At 55.3% G+C, this 10,917-nt stretch overlaps 2 protein-coding genes across 4 annotated transcripts; both read left to right on the top strand.

The window, feature by feature from the left end:
• Window positions 1–4,628, top strand: GPATCH3 (G-patch domain containing 3). The gene is made up of 7 exons (XM_075173527.1): window positions 1–368; window positions 668–1,083; window positions 2,405–2,579; window positions 2,939–2,998; window positions 3,268–3,389; window positions 3,570–3,697; window positions 4,281–4,628. Exons 1-7 carry the CDS (start codon window positions 14–16, stop codon window positions 4,498–4,500), a joined length of 1,476 nt encoding a protein of 491 aa, XP_075029628.1. The 5' UTR covers window positions 1–13; the 3' UTR covers window positions 4,501–4,628.
• A 1,375-nt stretch (window positions 4,629–6,003) lies between these two features.
• On the top strand, window positions 6,004–10,917 carry GPN2 (GPN-loop GTPase 2). Of its 3 annotated transcripts, XR_012677229.1 has the most exons (6): window positions 6,004–6,819; window positions 6,988–7,185; window positions 8,283–8,525; window positions 8,723–8,883; window positions 9,567–9,697; window positions 10,194–10,917. XR_012677229.1 is itself a non-coding variant. In XM_075173526.1 (5 exons), the coding sequence occupies exons 1-5, from the start codon at window positions 6,573–6,575 to the stop codon at window positions 10,264–10,266; spliced, it is 855 nt and encodes a 284-aa protein (XP_075029627.1). In that variant the 5' UTR covers window positions 6,017–6,572; the 3' UTR covers window positions 10,267–10,833. The 3 variants fall into 3 exon arrangements, 2 of the variants coding, with proteins under 2 accessions (XP_075029627.1, XP_075029626.1); XM_075173526.1 differs by lacking the exon at window positions 6,988–7,185 and having other exon boundaries at window positions 6,017–6,819; window positions 10,194–10,833; XM_075173525.1 differs by lacking the exon at window positions 6,988–7,185 and having other exon boundaries at window positions 6,022–6,819; window positions 8,369–8,525; window positions 10,194–10,833.

The raw sequence follows: 10,917 nt of genomic DNA, 5'->3' as shown, positions 1-10,917 counted from the left end.
GCGGTGGGGCAAGATGGCGGCGCCCAGCTGTAGCGCCGGTAATGGCGGCGCCGCCGCCGCCCGCTACTGCCTGGTGAGCGGCATCCCGGCCGCGCTGCGCTCCGCCCAGCTCCGCGCCTACTTCAGCCAGTTCGTGGAGGCCGGCGGCTTCCTCTGCTTCCACTACCGTCACCGCCCCGAGCGCCCGCCGGCGGGCGGCGGCGAGGAGGCCGCGGCGCCGCGCACTTGCTCCTGCCTGGTGGCCGTGCAGCCCGGCCGCGCCCGCCGCCTCGTCCGCATGTACTCGGGCAAGCGTTGGGTCGGGCCCGGCGGTGCCTCGCTGCCCGGCCGCTGCCTCATCCGCAGGGTCCGCCTCAGCCCCGGGACAGGTACGAGCGGGCACCGGGGGGCCGGGCCGGGCCTCCCCTCGTGGGCCTGGAAGGGTGCGGAGGACCCGTTGGGCACCGGATCCCACCGCTGCGGGTCCCAGCAGGTCCCTGCAGAGGACCCTGAGGGCACCGGGTGATTAAAACCCCTTGGGGAGTTTCCTTAATGCCTTAAATCCATTATAAGGCAAGAAAAGTCAGTTTGGGGTCTGCTCATCCCTCTCCTGCCCGGGAGGGCCCTGATTTACCCCTCACTGGTGGAGGGTGTGTTCCCTCACAAAACCATTCCTTCTCTGCTCCAGGCACAGAGACGTTTCCCTACAGCGGGGACAAGACGGCCGCAGGCGAATCTGTCGCAGAAGCAGACTGGAAGCAGCTGCCCGAGTTCAACCCCCCTTCCTTCATGCCTTACGGGAACGTGGGTACCCCCCTGAAAGTTTTTCTGGAGCTGATCCGGGCCTGCAGGCTGCCTCCCCGGATTATCAAGAAATTGCAGCTGGATTTTCCAAAGACAGGCTCATCCCGTAGGTATGGGAATGTGCCTTTTGAATACCAGGACACTGAGACAGTTACAGAAGAAGAAAGAGTTTACACTGCTACGGGGGATGAGATCACAGAGGAAGAGGGGCCTGTGGCAAGATCTGAGGTGACTCACCCAGCCAGTGCTGAGGAAGATGAGGGGCAGGAGAAGGAGGAAGAGGAGTCGCACTCGGATGACGTAAGTGGATTTTTCTAGCACCGTCCAAGGTTAGCTATTGTAGCTGCGAAGCTGGGAAGGCTGCTATAACTCTCCCAGAGCTCATTTTTAATCTTTTAATTGTATGGTCTGAACCACTTGTCTAAAAATGGCCTTAAAATACGGTTGCTCACGTCTTGGTGCACTGAGCCCCTTGGCGCATGAACAGTGTGGGCATTAACACCTCCGAGACCGCTTGTCCAAATCAAGCCGGTTTTAGGGGTTGAGCCCAAAGGGTTTGGTTCCGAGGAGCGAGCGCAGGCAGAGGCTGGTGCTGCGGGAGCAGATCTCCGCCCTGCTGCGTGGCGGATTGGCGCGGCTCTGCTGTTGCTTGTAAATGAGGTGACCGGAGATTTGGGAGCATGTTCGTGTGCTGGAAACGACATGCGGAGCTGTACAAATGATTGACCTTGAATGCCTCTGTGATTGAAGTTAGTCATTCTGAGAAAAATGGCTTTCATGACAAAGAATCCTAGAAAACTGGGCTGGACAGGCTCTCCGGAGACTATCTCGCTCCCTCCACCTGACAGACGCCTGTCTAGCCTGTTCTCAGAACCTCTGTCATTACAGAGGCAGCACAATCCCGAGGCAAGCCATTCCCGTTCTTTGCTATACCGGAATTAACTTAGATGCCAAATCTTTGCTGCAATTTTATCCCATTAGGTTCTCCTAGCAACAGCGGACACAGAGAACGCTTTGTTCCCTCCTTTACAAACTTTTTATTCAGTCTTTTTTTTTTTTTCTCCAGACTAAACAGACTCCTCTAGCCGTTTCTCACAGGCTCTGTTTCCTGGATCTCTAGTTATTCTTTTGGCTGTTCCTTCGTTGGTTAATGTCTTCCTTGGAGGGCTCTGCCCAGAACTGGGCAGGCAGGAGTAAAGCCGTCAGTCTGATCTGTGTCTGTGCCAGCGAGCTGCTTCGCTGGAACCGACCCAATCTCTTTAGGGATCAACTTGAGTGGAATTAATTTGTTGCTAGTGCTGACTTTACGTACAACACACCTGCTCCTTAAATGGGCATCTTTGCGTTACAGATTGGGTACGCTGCTGAAAGCATGCCGTGAAGTGGGTGTGATGTGGTATTTTTCACCACTTCTGTCTGCTGACTCTGAAGATGGCATTAGTCAGGGGAATGAGGTCATCAGTGCCGGTCGTGTTAGTGCCTGAAAACAGCAGGCTGAGACGAGCTCTGTCGACAAAGCTGTTTCGTAGGGAAGGCGTTGCGATGGGCCGTGAGGGTCAGGGAAACAGGGAGGAGGCTGCGTGCTCTTGGTGTCGCCCAATTTTCACCGGCTCCTTTGCAGGACGATGATACCTGTGAGGAATGGGAGCGACACGAGGCTCTGCACGAGGACGTGACCAAGCAGGACCGTGTGGAGGAGCGGCTCTTTGAAGAGGAGATTGAGCTGAAGTGGGAGAAAGGCGGCTCTGGCCTTGTTTTCTACACAGATGCTCAGTACTGGCAGGAGAAGAATGGAGGTAACGTTGGTGTTTGTGTCGCTGAGCCACAAACTAACCACCACGAGCTGGGGGGGGCCAGCCCTGCAGGTAAATCAGGTATAACCCCATACGAGTATTCCAGATCAGCTACAGATACGGGCATCTTGCCGTCACTTTTTAAACCTTCACAAAACCTGCAGTGGTTCAATCCAGTCGCCAGAGACCCCAGTGGTCCTACTGGCAGCCTGTTGTGTAAGCGCTGTGGTTTGCGGAGTCTCTAATACCGTTTCCTTCCTGTTTTGTTAGAGAAAATAGGGTGCTGGGCCACAGGCAAACAGCTCTTCTGTGTCAGACTTCCACAACCATCACCAAAATCGGTGCTTTCCTTCTCTTGGCAGACTTTGATGAGCAGACTGCGGATGACTGGGATGTGGACATGAGCATCTACTATGACAAAGGTATCTGAGCTGAACCCCCGCCCCAGGAAACCAGGGAGGTTGGGAAATTCCGACCCTGCAGAATTTCTGCAGTGGGGAACTCTTTGGCTCTGTCATCCTTTGAAAGCGTCCGAGACGTCAGTGTACTTGAAACAACGTTTTTCTTGTCTGGCAGTGCGAGTTGCCAAAAAGAACAGGTTCTGCCTCCTTGTTGCGTGGTGCTCTGGGGGAAATGACGGTAGTGAACAGCTTTCCTGAGCGGTGCTGCTCTGACGCTTCTTTATCCCTAGATGGAGGTGATAAGGATGCTCGGGATTCGGTCCAGATGTGGCTGGAACAGCGACTCCGGGACGGCTTGGAGGATGGATCTGTTTCAGGGCAACGGATTGGCTCCTTCGAGAGATACACCAAGGTGAGCTCTGGATACGCGCTCGGGAGAGGATGGGGCAGGACAGGAACGGCTGTGGTGGCGATGCTCAGGTGTGGGTGAGGGGGAGGAGAGGTCTCGGATGTGGGGAAGAGGCAGAGGGTTCTGGGAAGGTGAGGATGGCTTTGTCCAGCAACTCTGTGACATTTTTTTCCCGTCTTCCAGGGCTTTGGCAGGAAGGTGCTGGAACAGCAGGGCTGGACGGAGGGGCTGGGGCTGGGGACCAGCAACTCTGGAATGGCCGAAGCTCTGGACAACGAGGGTCAGAACCCCAGATGCAAGAGGGGGCTGGGGTAAGGACCCGACCCACCCCTGCCAGCCTGTGTTCAGAGCCTCTGCCCGGGCTTTCTGGTCTGACGCAGCAGCTAACTGGCCACAGAAAGAGCAGAGCGTGAACCAGAACTGTAAGGCTGTCCCAGGGATCTGCCTTTCTCTGCGCAGAGAGCGCTCCAGAGCTAAATACGTTGCTCTTCCTGATGGTCCAGCGCTCTTTAGAGGAGCTTGTGGTGTTAGAGTAGGACTGGAACCGTTTGCAGGTTCATGCAGCACACACACAGAGGGAGAGCTTGAGGACTGAGGGTCACCTCTGCTACGGTATTCTGGTGGGGAAGGTCCAAGAGACCTGAGCTGTAGCTTGTGCACTTCACCCCTACCTTCTCCGAGGGGTTTCTGGAGGCTTTGTGCGGTGCTGTGTTTGACTGTGAGGGCTGACTCTCGTGCTAGAGCAATCTCGCAGCCCGGAATAGGACAAGAATCCTTATTGCCCTGTATCGGCCCACTTCTCCCCTGCGGCACGTGAAGGAAACGAGCTGGGACGCCCAAGGGTGTCTGACTACCTCAGCAATGTTGGACCAAATGTTTCCTGCTTCCCTCTAGATACCACGGGGAGAAACTACCCACTTTCAGCAAGGTGAAAAAGCCCCGGCGAGACGCTCCCATCCTCATCTCGACTGTCTATGACGACCCTGACCCAAAGGACAGCGGTGACCAACTGCTGAGGCGCCAGCCACCCACTGCCATGAAGTACAGGCAGGACATGGCGTTTGTCCGGGCGTCACACGGTGCTCTGGGGAGCGTCGGTGCCCAGTCACACTGAGCAGAGACTGTCACAGAACCTTCGTACTGGTTCTGCTCCTGTCGAGCACAGGCTGGCTCCTGGTCTCGGGTTTGGAGCAGGGTGTTCATATATTTATTTTTGGAGGAAATATAGACTTGTAACAAAAATCGCCTCAGTGGGTTTTTCTCCCTAATTGAACCGTTCAAATGAGGGGAAATAGTGCTGGTCCTGTTTGTTCAGTGGGAACGGGGAAGGGTGTTGCATTTCCGATTGACGGTTTAAAGCCGATACTACTGCCTGGATCAACCAAGCTTGTGTGCTAGGTCAGCCTAAAAAACCAGAACTCGTAGTTCGTGGCTGCCTGAGACCCAGGGAAGGACAAGTACAGACAGGGCCAGCCGTGGCACGGTAACTGTCCTGCAGAAAGCTCGCTGCTGGCCCGCAGCTTCGCGTTGCTTGGGTGTGACGATCCCACACTCCTGGGAGAAACCTGTCGGGATGAAAGACTCGTCCTGGCAGCCTCTGGAGGAATTCTGCGGGAGGCGTTTCCCTGCGGTTGGGCGTAGCGGGTGCTTCCTTCCATGGTTCTCCGACGTGCTCTGCCCCGTTTTCCTGACGCAGGCACTCTTCTTGGGGGTGGGGAGGAAAACCTTCTGTCCCAGTGACCTAGTACTGGAGGGTTAAATGTGAATTGGTGAATGCTTTTGGATACAGAGCTGGGGACGGGGTTGTGTTGGGAAAAGGGCCGCTGCCGGGACTCGAACCCGGGACCCCGATTCCGGGGTCCGGTTCCCGGGTTCGACTCCCGGCGATGGAGGAGCTGTGCGTCCCTCCGGCCGCCAGGGGGCGCTGTGGTAACAGCGGCCGTTCCTCTCCCGGAACGCGACGCTCAGGGCCCGCGGCGACCCGGACCCAGCGCCGGGGGCACCGGCGGCGGCAGGCGGTGAGCGGCCTAGCGGGATCGGGGGTGGCCTAGCGGGGCGGGGAGGGGATGATGAGGGATGAAGGGACCTGGGCAAGGAGGGGGGATGTGGGGGAGAAGGGGGACGTCGGGGAACGGGGGTCGTACGGGAGAAGAGGGGACATGGAAAGCATGGAGGGGAAGGGGGGGTATGGGGAGAGGAGGGGGTGCAGGCAAAGGGGGGGCATGGGGGAGAAGAGGGGGACATGGGGGAAAAGGGGTCATGGGGAGAAGAGGGGACATGGGGGGACATGAGGGGAAAAGGGGTCATGGGGAGAAGAGGGGACATGGGGGGACATGAGGGGAAAGGGGGATATGGGGGAGAAGAGGAGACATGGGAAGAAGAGAGGATGCAGGCAAAGACGGGGGATGGAGGAAGAGAGGACATGGAACGTGGGGGGAGAGGGGACACGGGAGATGTGGGACATGGCGGGGAGAAGGGATATGGGGTGGGGGAAGGAGCGTGTGGGAGAGGGGACTTAGGCTGGCATGGGGAGAAGGGAGGGTATGTGGAGAGTGGGAATATGGGGGTTACATGGGGAGGAGAGGGGACATGGAGGACAAAAGGGACATGGGGATATGGAGGGGAGGTCATGGGGACATGCTGGGGCGAGGGAGGGAACGTGTGGGCACTGCTGTATCAGGAAGGGCCCAACTAGGGGAAGACTCACCCCACACGTGGGCAGGAGTGGGGATCTGCGTCCCGCAGGCCCAGCCCTGTGGGTCTGGTTGGGGGTTTGTGCCTGTTTTCAGCCATGGCATCACCAGCTGGGGGGGGACAGGGTAACGTCCCCCCGGCACGGGGCTCAGCTGTGCCAGGAGTGACGGGAGGCAGCAGTTCCACAACGGCACTTTCCCTTCCTCTGCGCCCGCTCCCTGGGTGTGAATTCCAGCAGATCGCATTCGTATAAATGCAAATAAAATGGTAAATGGGAGCTTTTCCTTTCTCGGTTAACAGAAGGAGAAGGAAATGAGCCGACATGTCTGAGGGCAGCAAGGGGAGCTCCCTGGCCTTCGGCCAGGTGGTAATCGGGCCTCCGGGCTCCGGGAAGACGACCTACTGCCACGGCATGCAGGAGTTCATGGGCAGGATCGGGCGCAAGGTGACGGTGGTGAACCTGGACCCCGCCAACGAGGCGATGCCCTACCAATGTGCCGTGGACATCGCCGAGCTCATCACCCTGCCCGACGTGATGGAGAACTTGAAGCTGGGACCCAACGGGGGGTTGATCTACTGCATGGAGTACCTGGAGGCCAACTTCGACTGGCTGCAGGAGAAGCTGGCTGCGTTCAGGGGTCACTACTACTTGTTCGACTGCCCAGGGCAGGTGGAGCTCTACACCCACCACGACGCCCTGAAGAACGTCTTCGCGCAGTTGGCCAAGTGGAATTTCAGGGTAGGTTTGGGGCTCCGCAGGGAGCTGGGGGCAGCGCCTGGCACCCCGCGTGCTTGTGCGAGGGGCTCGGAAGCTGTACGCCGCGTGGTCAGAGCTTTTGATTGTGGGTACTAACGACTGTTTTCTTTACTGACCTGTTTGGCCTTTCATGTGAAACGGCTTTATCAGGGAAGGAGAGGAATTTTGCCCCATTTTGTGCCCGGAGGGATTGGCAAAAGAGTGGCTTGTTCAGGGCATTTAGCGCAGTGGGATTATCGTGAACAGAAACATGGATTCCTTCCTCGCACACTCTCGCTGTGCTCCCGGGTCCTCTCCACAGACCTTGTGTGTTTTATCCGAGTGGGCGCTGTATTTCGGAGCGGGGAGGTAGGTGTGTGCGCTGGGCGAGCGGGGACCTTTTGCACTGCGCTGTGAGAAATTCAGGCGTCATCTCAGGCCCTACCCGGCTCTCCTGCAGCCAAACCGAATCGCTCTGCACGTTGTGGTACGTGCTCTGTGCTTTCTTGCACAATGGAAGATGCAAATGAGGAAGCGCAGGTGAGAAGAGTCCCATAACCAAGCTAACTTGCTTACGTTGCATTTGTTTTGCATTTGGGCCAAACCATGAATGTGCAAACCGTGTATGGTGTGAGCAAGAAGGGCAAGTTCATTTGCTTGAGAATGTCACTGGGAATTTGCACATTAGAAATGATTTTTATTCAAATAAATGTACGTGAAGTTGCAGTTACTAAAAAAAGATAGTTACACGGCGGTTTTGATGCTCACTCGAGTGCTTACACCTGCCTGTGAGCTTTAAACTGGCTTTTTTTGCTGCAGAAGCATAGCTGTGACTCAACCACACTCGCCTGTAGAGCCCTGACTTTGAGTAACATTGTGTAACAGGCAGTGACTTAACAGAGATCTCGGACCACATTGTTACAGCTGCATGAAACACAGGGAATCAAACTGCTCATTAATTTAATTATTAATTATTATTTCAAACCACATGACAATTGGTTCTCCCAGCAGAGCCTGGTGTGCTACAGTTACTGCTCCTGAGTGCGTGAGCATTCCTGTGGGGAAGGTGGAAATCTGGAGGCAGTCGTGTCGTCCAGAATGAGAGTTAACCCCAGCTCCCACCCCCAAAAAAACCTGCAGAGTTCAGACAAGCGTGGAAACTTCATCTGCAAAGAAAGAGGCCCTGAGAAAAGGGAGAGCAGTTGCAGGTTTAAGTGTCTTTCAGTACTGCTGGTGGAGCTCAGCACCCCTTTAAGCCTCCCCACAGCCCTTTCTGTGCACCAGCACCCTGCGTCCTGAATCCCCAGGTGGCCCATGGGTGGGAATGTGGCGATATATACTTCTATATATATATGTGCATTCATATATGAGGATGTTTTATATGCAGGAGCTAGAAGATAGGTGGTAACTTTCCCTACGTGGGAGTCTATGTGATTATAGTCAGGTCTGAACAGATTGTCCTATAGCCCCTTCTCAGGCTGTCCCAAAAGCAAGCGGATGGCCTCGTCACGGGTCTGACCTTGTGCCGTCCCTTTGTGCCTTCGCTCTCCAGCTGGCTGCGGTGCATTTGGTGGATTCTCACTACTGCACGGATCCTGGCAAGTTCATCTCTGTTCTCTGCACCTCGCTTTCCACCATGCTGCACGTGGAACTGCCCCATGTCAACATCCTCTCCAAAATGGACCTGATCGAGCAATACGGCAAGCTGGGTAAGAGCCTTTGCGAGAGAGACACGTGGAATTGGGCTGGGGAATTGGGTGCGGATTAGCTGCTCGGGTACGGGGAGGGATGGCTGGGAGATGGGGAAACTGGTGTAAATCTCGTCGGCTTCTTGGTGGCATGTTCTGGCCAGGGAAGCCCCAATATTTACAGATTGCTTTCAAAGTTTCTTGGTGTTTCCCTGCAGCTTTCAACCTGGATTATTACACAGAGGTCCTGGACCTCTCTTATTTGGTTGACCATTTAGCTTCCGACCCCTTCTTCAGAAATTACCGCCGCCTCAATGAGAAGCTGGTGGAGGTGATCGAGGATTACAGCCTGGTGTCCTTCGTTCCGCTCAACGTCCAGGTGATGCAGGAGGAGGAGTGGGGCAGAGAGAACAGGGAGCGTTGGATATGTCGTCAGGCCGTTTGGCAGCAGCTAGGTTACGTCTGCTTAGAGCCATGAGGGCTGAAAAGCTCAACCCTAAAGAGACTCGGGGATGGAGGAGGACAGTGAAACGCACCCAGACTTGTAAATGATCTGTGGCAGCCAAAGGAAAAGAAAAGGCTAATGAGCTTGGGGCTATGTGGGCCTTGTCTCCTGGGGTGGGGAATTAAGACTCCCCCTTCATTCAGCTCTTCTGTGCCTGCATTTCGAATCCGGGGCAAAGTATTACCTAAAACGTTGCTAAATTAGGGAGCAGAAAATAATTAAAAGATTGGGAGGAATACATTTGGGCGGAAGGGCTGAAAACGTTCATCTTGTAGTTTGCACAAGTGTCAACAAAGGCAAATGGGCTGAGACAAGAGGTGATGAAAGGGAGCGGGAGGGTGGAGGGTGTCAGCCCATCATGTATTCGGGCTCCAGAGGGGTTGCCCCTGGTTGTCCTAGGGCCCCTCTGGGCTCAGGGAGGCCGGCGGCACGCTCGGGGCGCTGGGCGCTGTGTGGGTGGCCCAGAGCCTCGGAGAAAATCCGTGGTAAAGCCCAGCGCGAGCTCCTGCCTCCGGGGAAGGGCCGTGTCCCCCGTGTGTCATCTCCCTCCCTTTCAGGATAAGGAGAGCATGCGGCAGGTGATGCAGGCGGTGGACAAAGCCAACGGCTATTCCTTCGGAGACCAGGAGCACAGGAGCCTGGAAGCTCTCATGTCGGCAGCGGTGGGAGCCGATTTCCACTTTACTTCGTATCCTTCTCCACCGATCCTCTGTGGTGTTGAGTTTTAATTTCTCCTTCCCTGGGGAAGAGAGGCTGGAGGTGGGGCTGGCAGTTTGCAGGCCCGGGTTGTTACTGACATCATCTGATGCTGTTTGGTGAAGGAGTAGGGCTCAGCCCAGACCTTAGCAGACAGTTGTCCACACCCAAGCCACCACATTTGTTGCTAATTGATACTGTGAATGTGGGAGTAATCTTTTGACAACTTTCCTCTCCCTCACACTCACTTGGACTGGTTCGTTCCACCTCGTCCAAACCATACAATTGATTCTCCTGTACTTGTCGGGTCTGGGATCAGCCAGAGCCAGAAATAACTCAGGTGATGCGTGCTGCTGCCAGTGCTGCTGTCTTCCTGCCAGCCTTCAGGCTAATGTGGGGCTGGTTCCTCACTGAGAACGTTAAGAGCTCCTTGCAGAAGGGAGTGTTTGAGCCCAGCCCCTTGTTTTCCTTAATTACTGCGTTATCAGCACACTTGCAGTGCAGGAGAAGTATGTGCAATCTCAGGACAAAGCCGTGGAAGAAGAAGTGATGGATCTGTAACACACCCACCTCTTCCACAGCTGCTCTCGGTTTTGACACCTCTCCTTTTCCTACCAGGAGCTTAAGGGATCTCCGCCTCGTGTGACTCAGACCGAGTGAAAGCCTTTCCAGGCAGAGTCCTGGCCGCTGGACTCCCTCTCTGCAAGGGTTTGACTTCTTGTGCTTCAGCCCCGCTGCACCGAGCAGCGTTTTTGCGGAAAGGCGATGGCTGAGTGCAAGGCAAGCCGGGTCTTTCCTTAGAAAGAAGAGAGATTTAGCCAGGTGAAGGCATGATTAGCAAGAGAGGAGAAGCAAGATAACGGAGACTGACCTTTGCCAAGGCTTCTCCTCTCCATCATGACCAGGGTAGTTCCAGAGAAAGGAAAATCAATTTGAGCAGTGAGACTTGAGACAAAAGTTCTTGGTTTACCGCATAGGAGGAGTGTGCGTGGGCCTCGTACTCGGAGGAGTATTCAGGCTAAAAAGCCTCCAATCTGTCTCGAGGAGGACAGAAAGATGGTTGTTTTTCTTTTTTTTAAAATAATGATGGACTCTTTCTTAATAAAACACTCCTTCGTCTCGCTTTCATCTTGTGAGTTTGCTGAACCTGAATAAATAAAACCAAGAGTGCTACAAAGCCCGAGGCTAAAAAGCCTCTGGTGGGAACGTCAC

This window comes from Calonectris borealis, chromosome 25 (genome assembly GCF_964195595.1).
Source record: "Calonectris borealis chromosome 25, bCalBor7.hap1.2, whole genome shotgun sequence".
Classification (NCBI taxonomy): Eukaryota; Metazoa; Chordata; class Aves; order Procellariiformes; family Procellariidae; genus Calonectris; species Calonectris borealis.
The sequence above is the reverse complement of the archived record's forward strand: the minus strand, read 5'-3'. Positions and strand labels throughout refer to the sequence as shown.

What these genes read in the sequence shown, in the direction of transcription:
- GPATCH3 (XM_075173527.1), top strand. Translation starts at nt 14, where the DNA reads ATGGCGGCGCCCAGCTGTAGCGCCGGTAATGGCGGCGCCGCCGCCGCC. An exon ending in CCGCCTCAGCCCCGGGACAG is followed by an intron (nt 369 to 667) that starts GTACGAGCGGGC and finishes TCTCTGCTCCAG; the next exon opens with GCACAGAGACGTTTCCCTAC. An exon ending in GAGCATCTACTATGACAAAG is followed by an intron (nt 2,999 to 3,267) that starts GTATCTGAGCTG and finishes CTTTATCCCTAG; the next exon opens with ATGGAGGTGATAAGGATGCT.
- GPN2 (XM_075173525.1), top strand. Translation starts at nt 6,403, where the DNA reads ATGTCTGAGGGCAGCAAGGGGAGCTCCCTGGCCTTCGGCCAGGTGGTA. An exon ending in TGGCCAAGTGGAATTTCAGG is followed by an intron (nt 6,820 to 8,368) that starts GTAGGTTTGGGG and finishes TTCGCTCTCCAG; the next exon opens with CTGGCTGCGGTGCATTTGGT. An exon ending in GCCGATTTCCACTTTACTTC is followed by an intron (nt 9,698 to 10,193) that starts GTATCCTTCTCC and finishes CTGCGTTATCAG; the next exon opens with CACACTTGCAGTGCAGGAGA.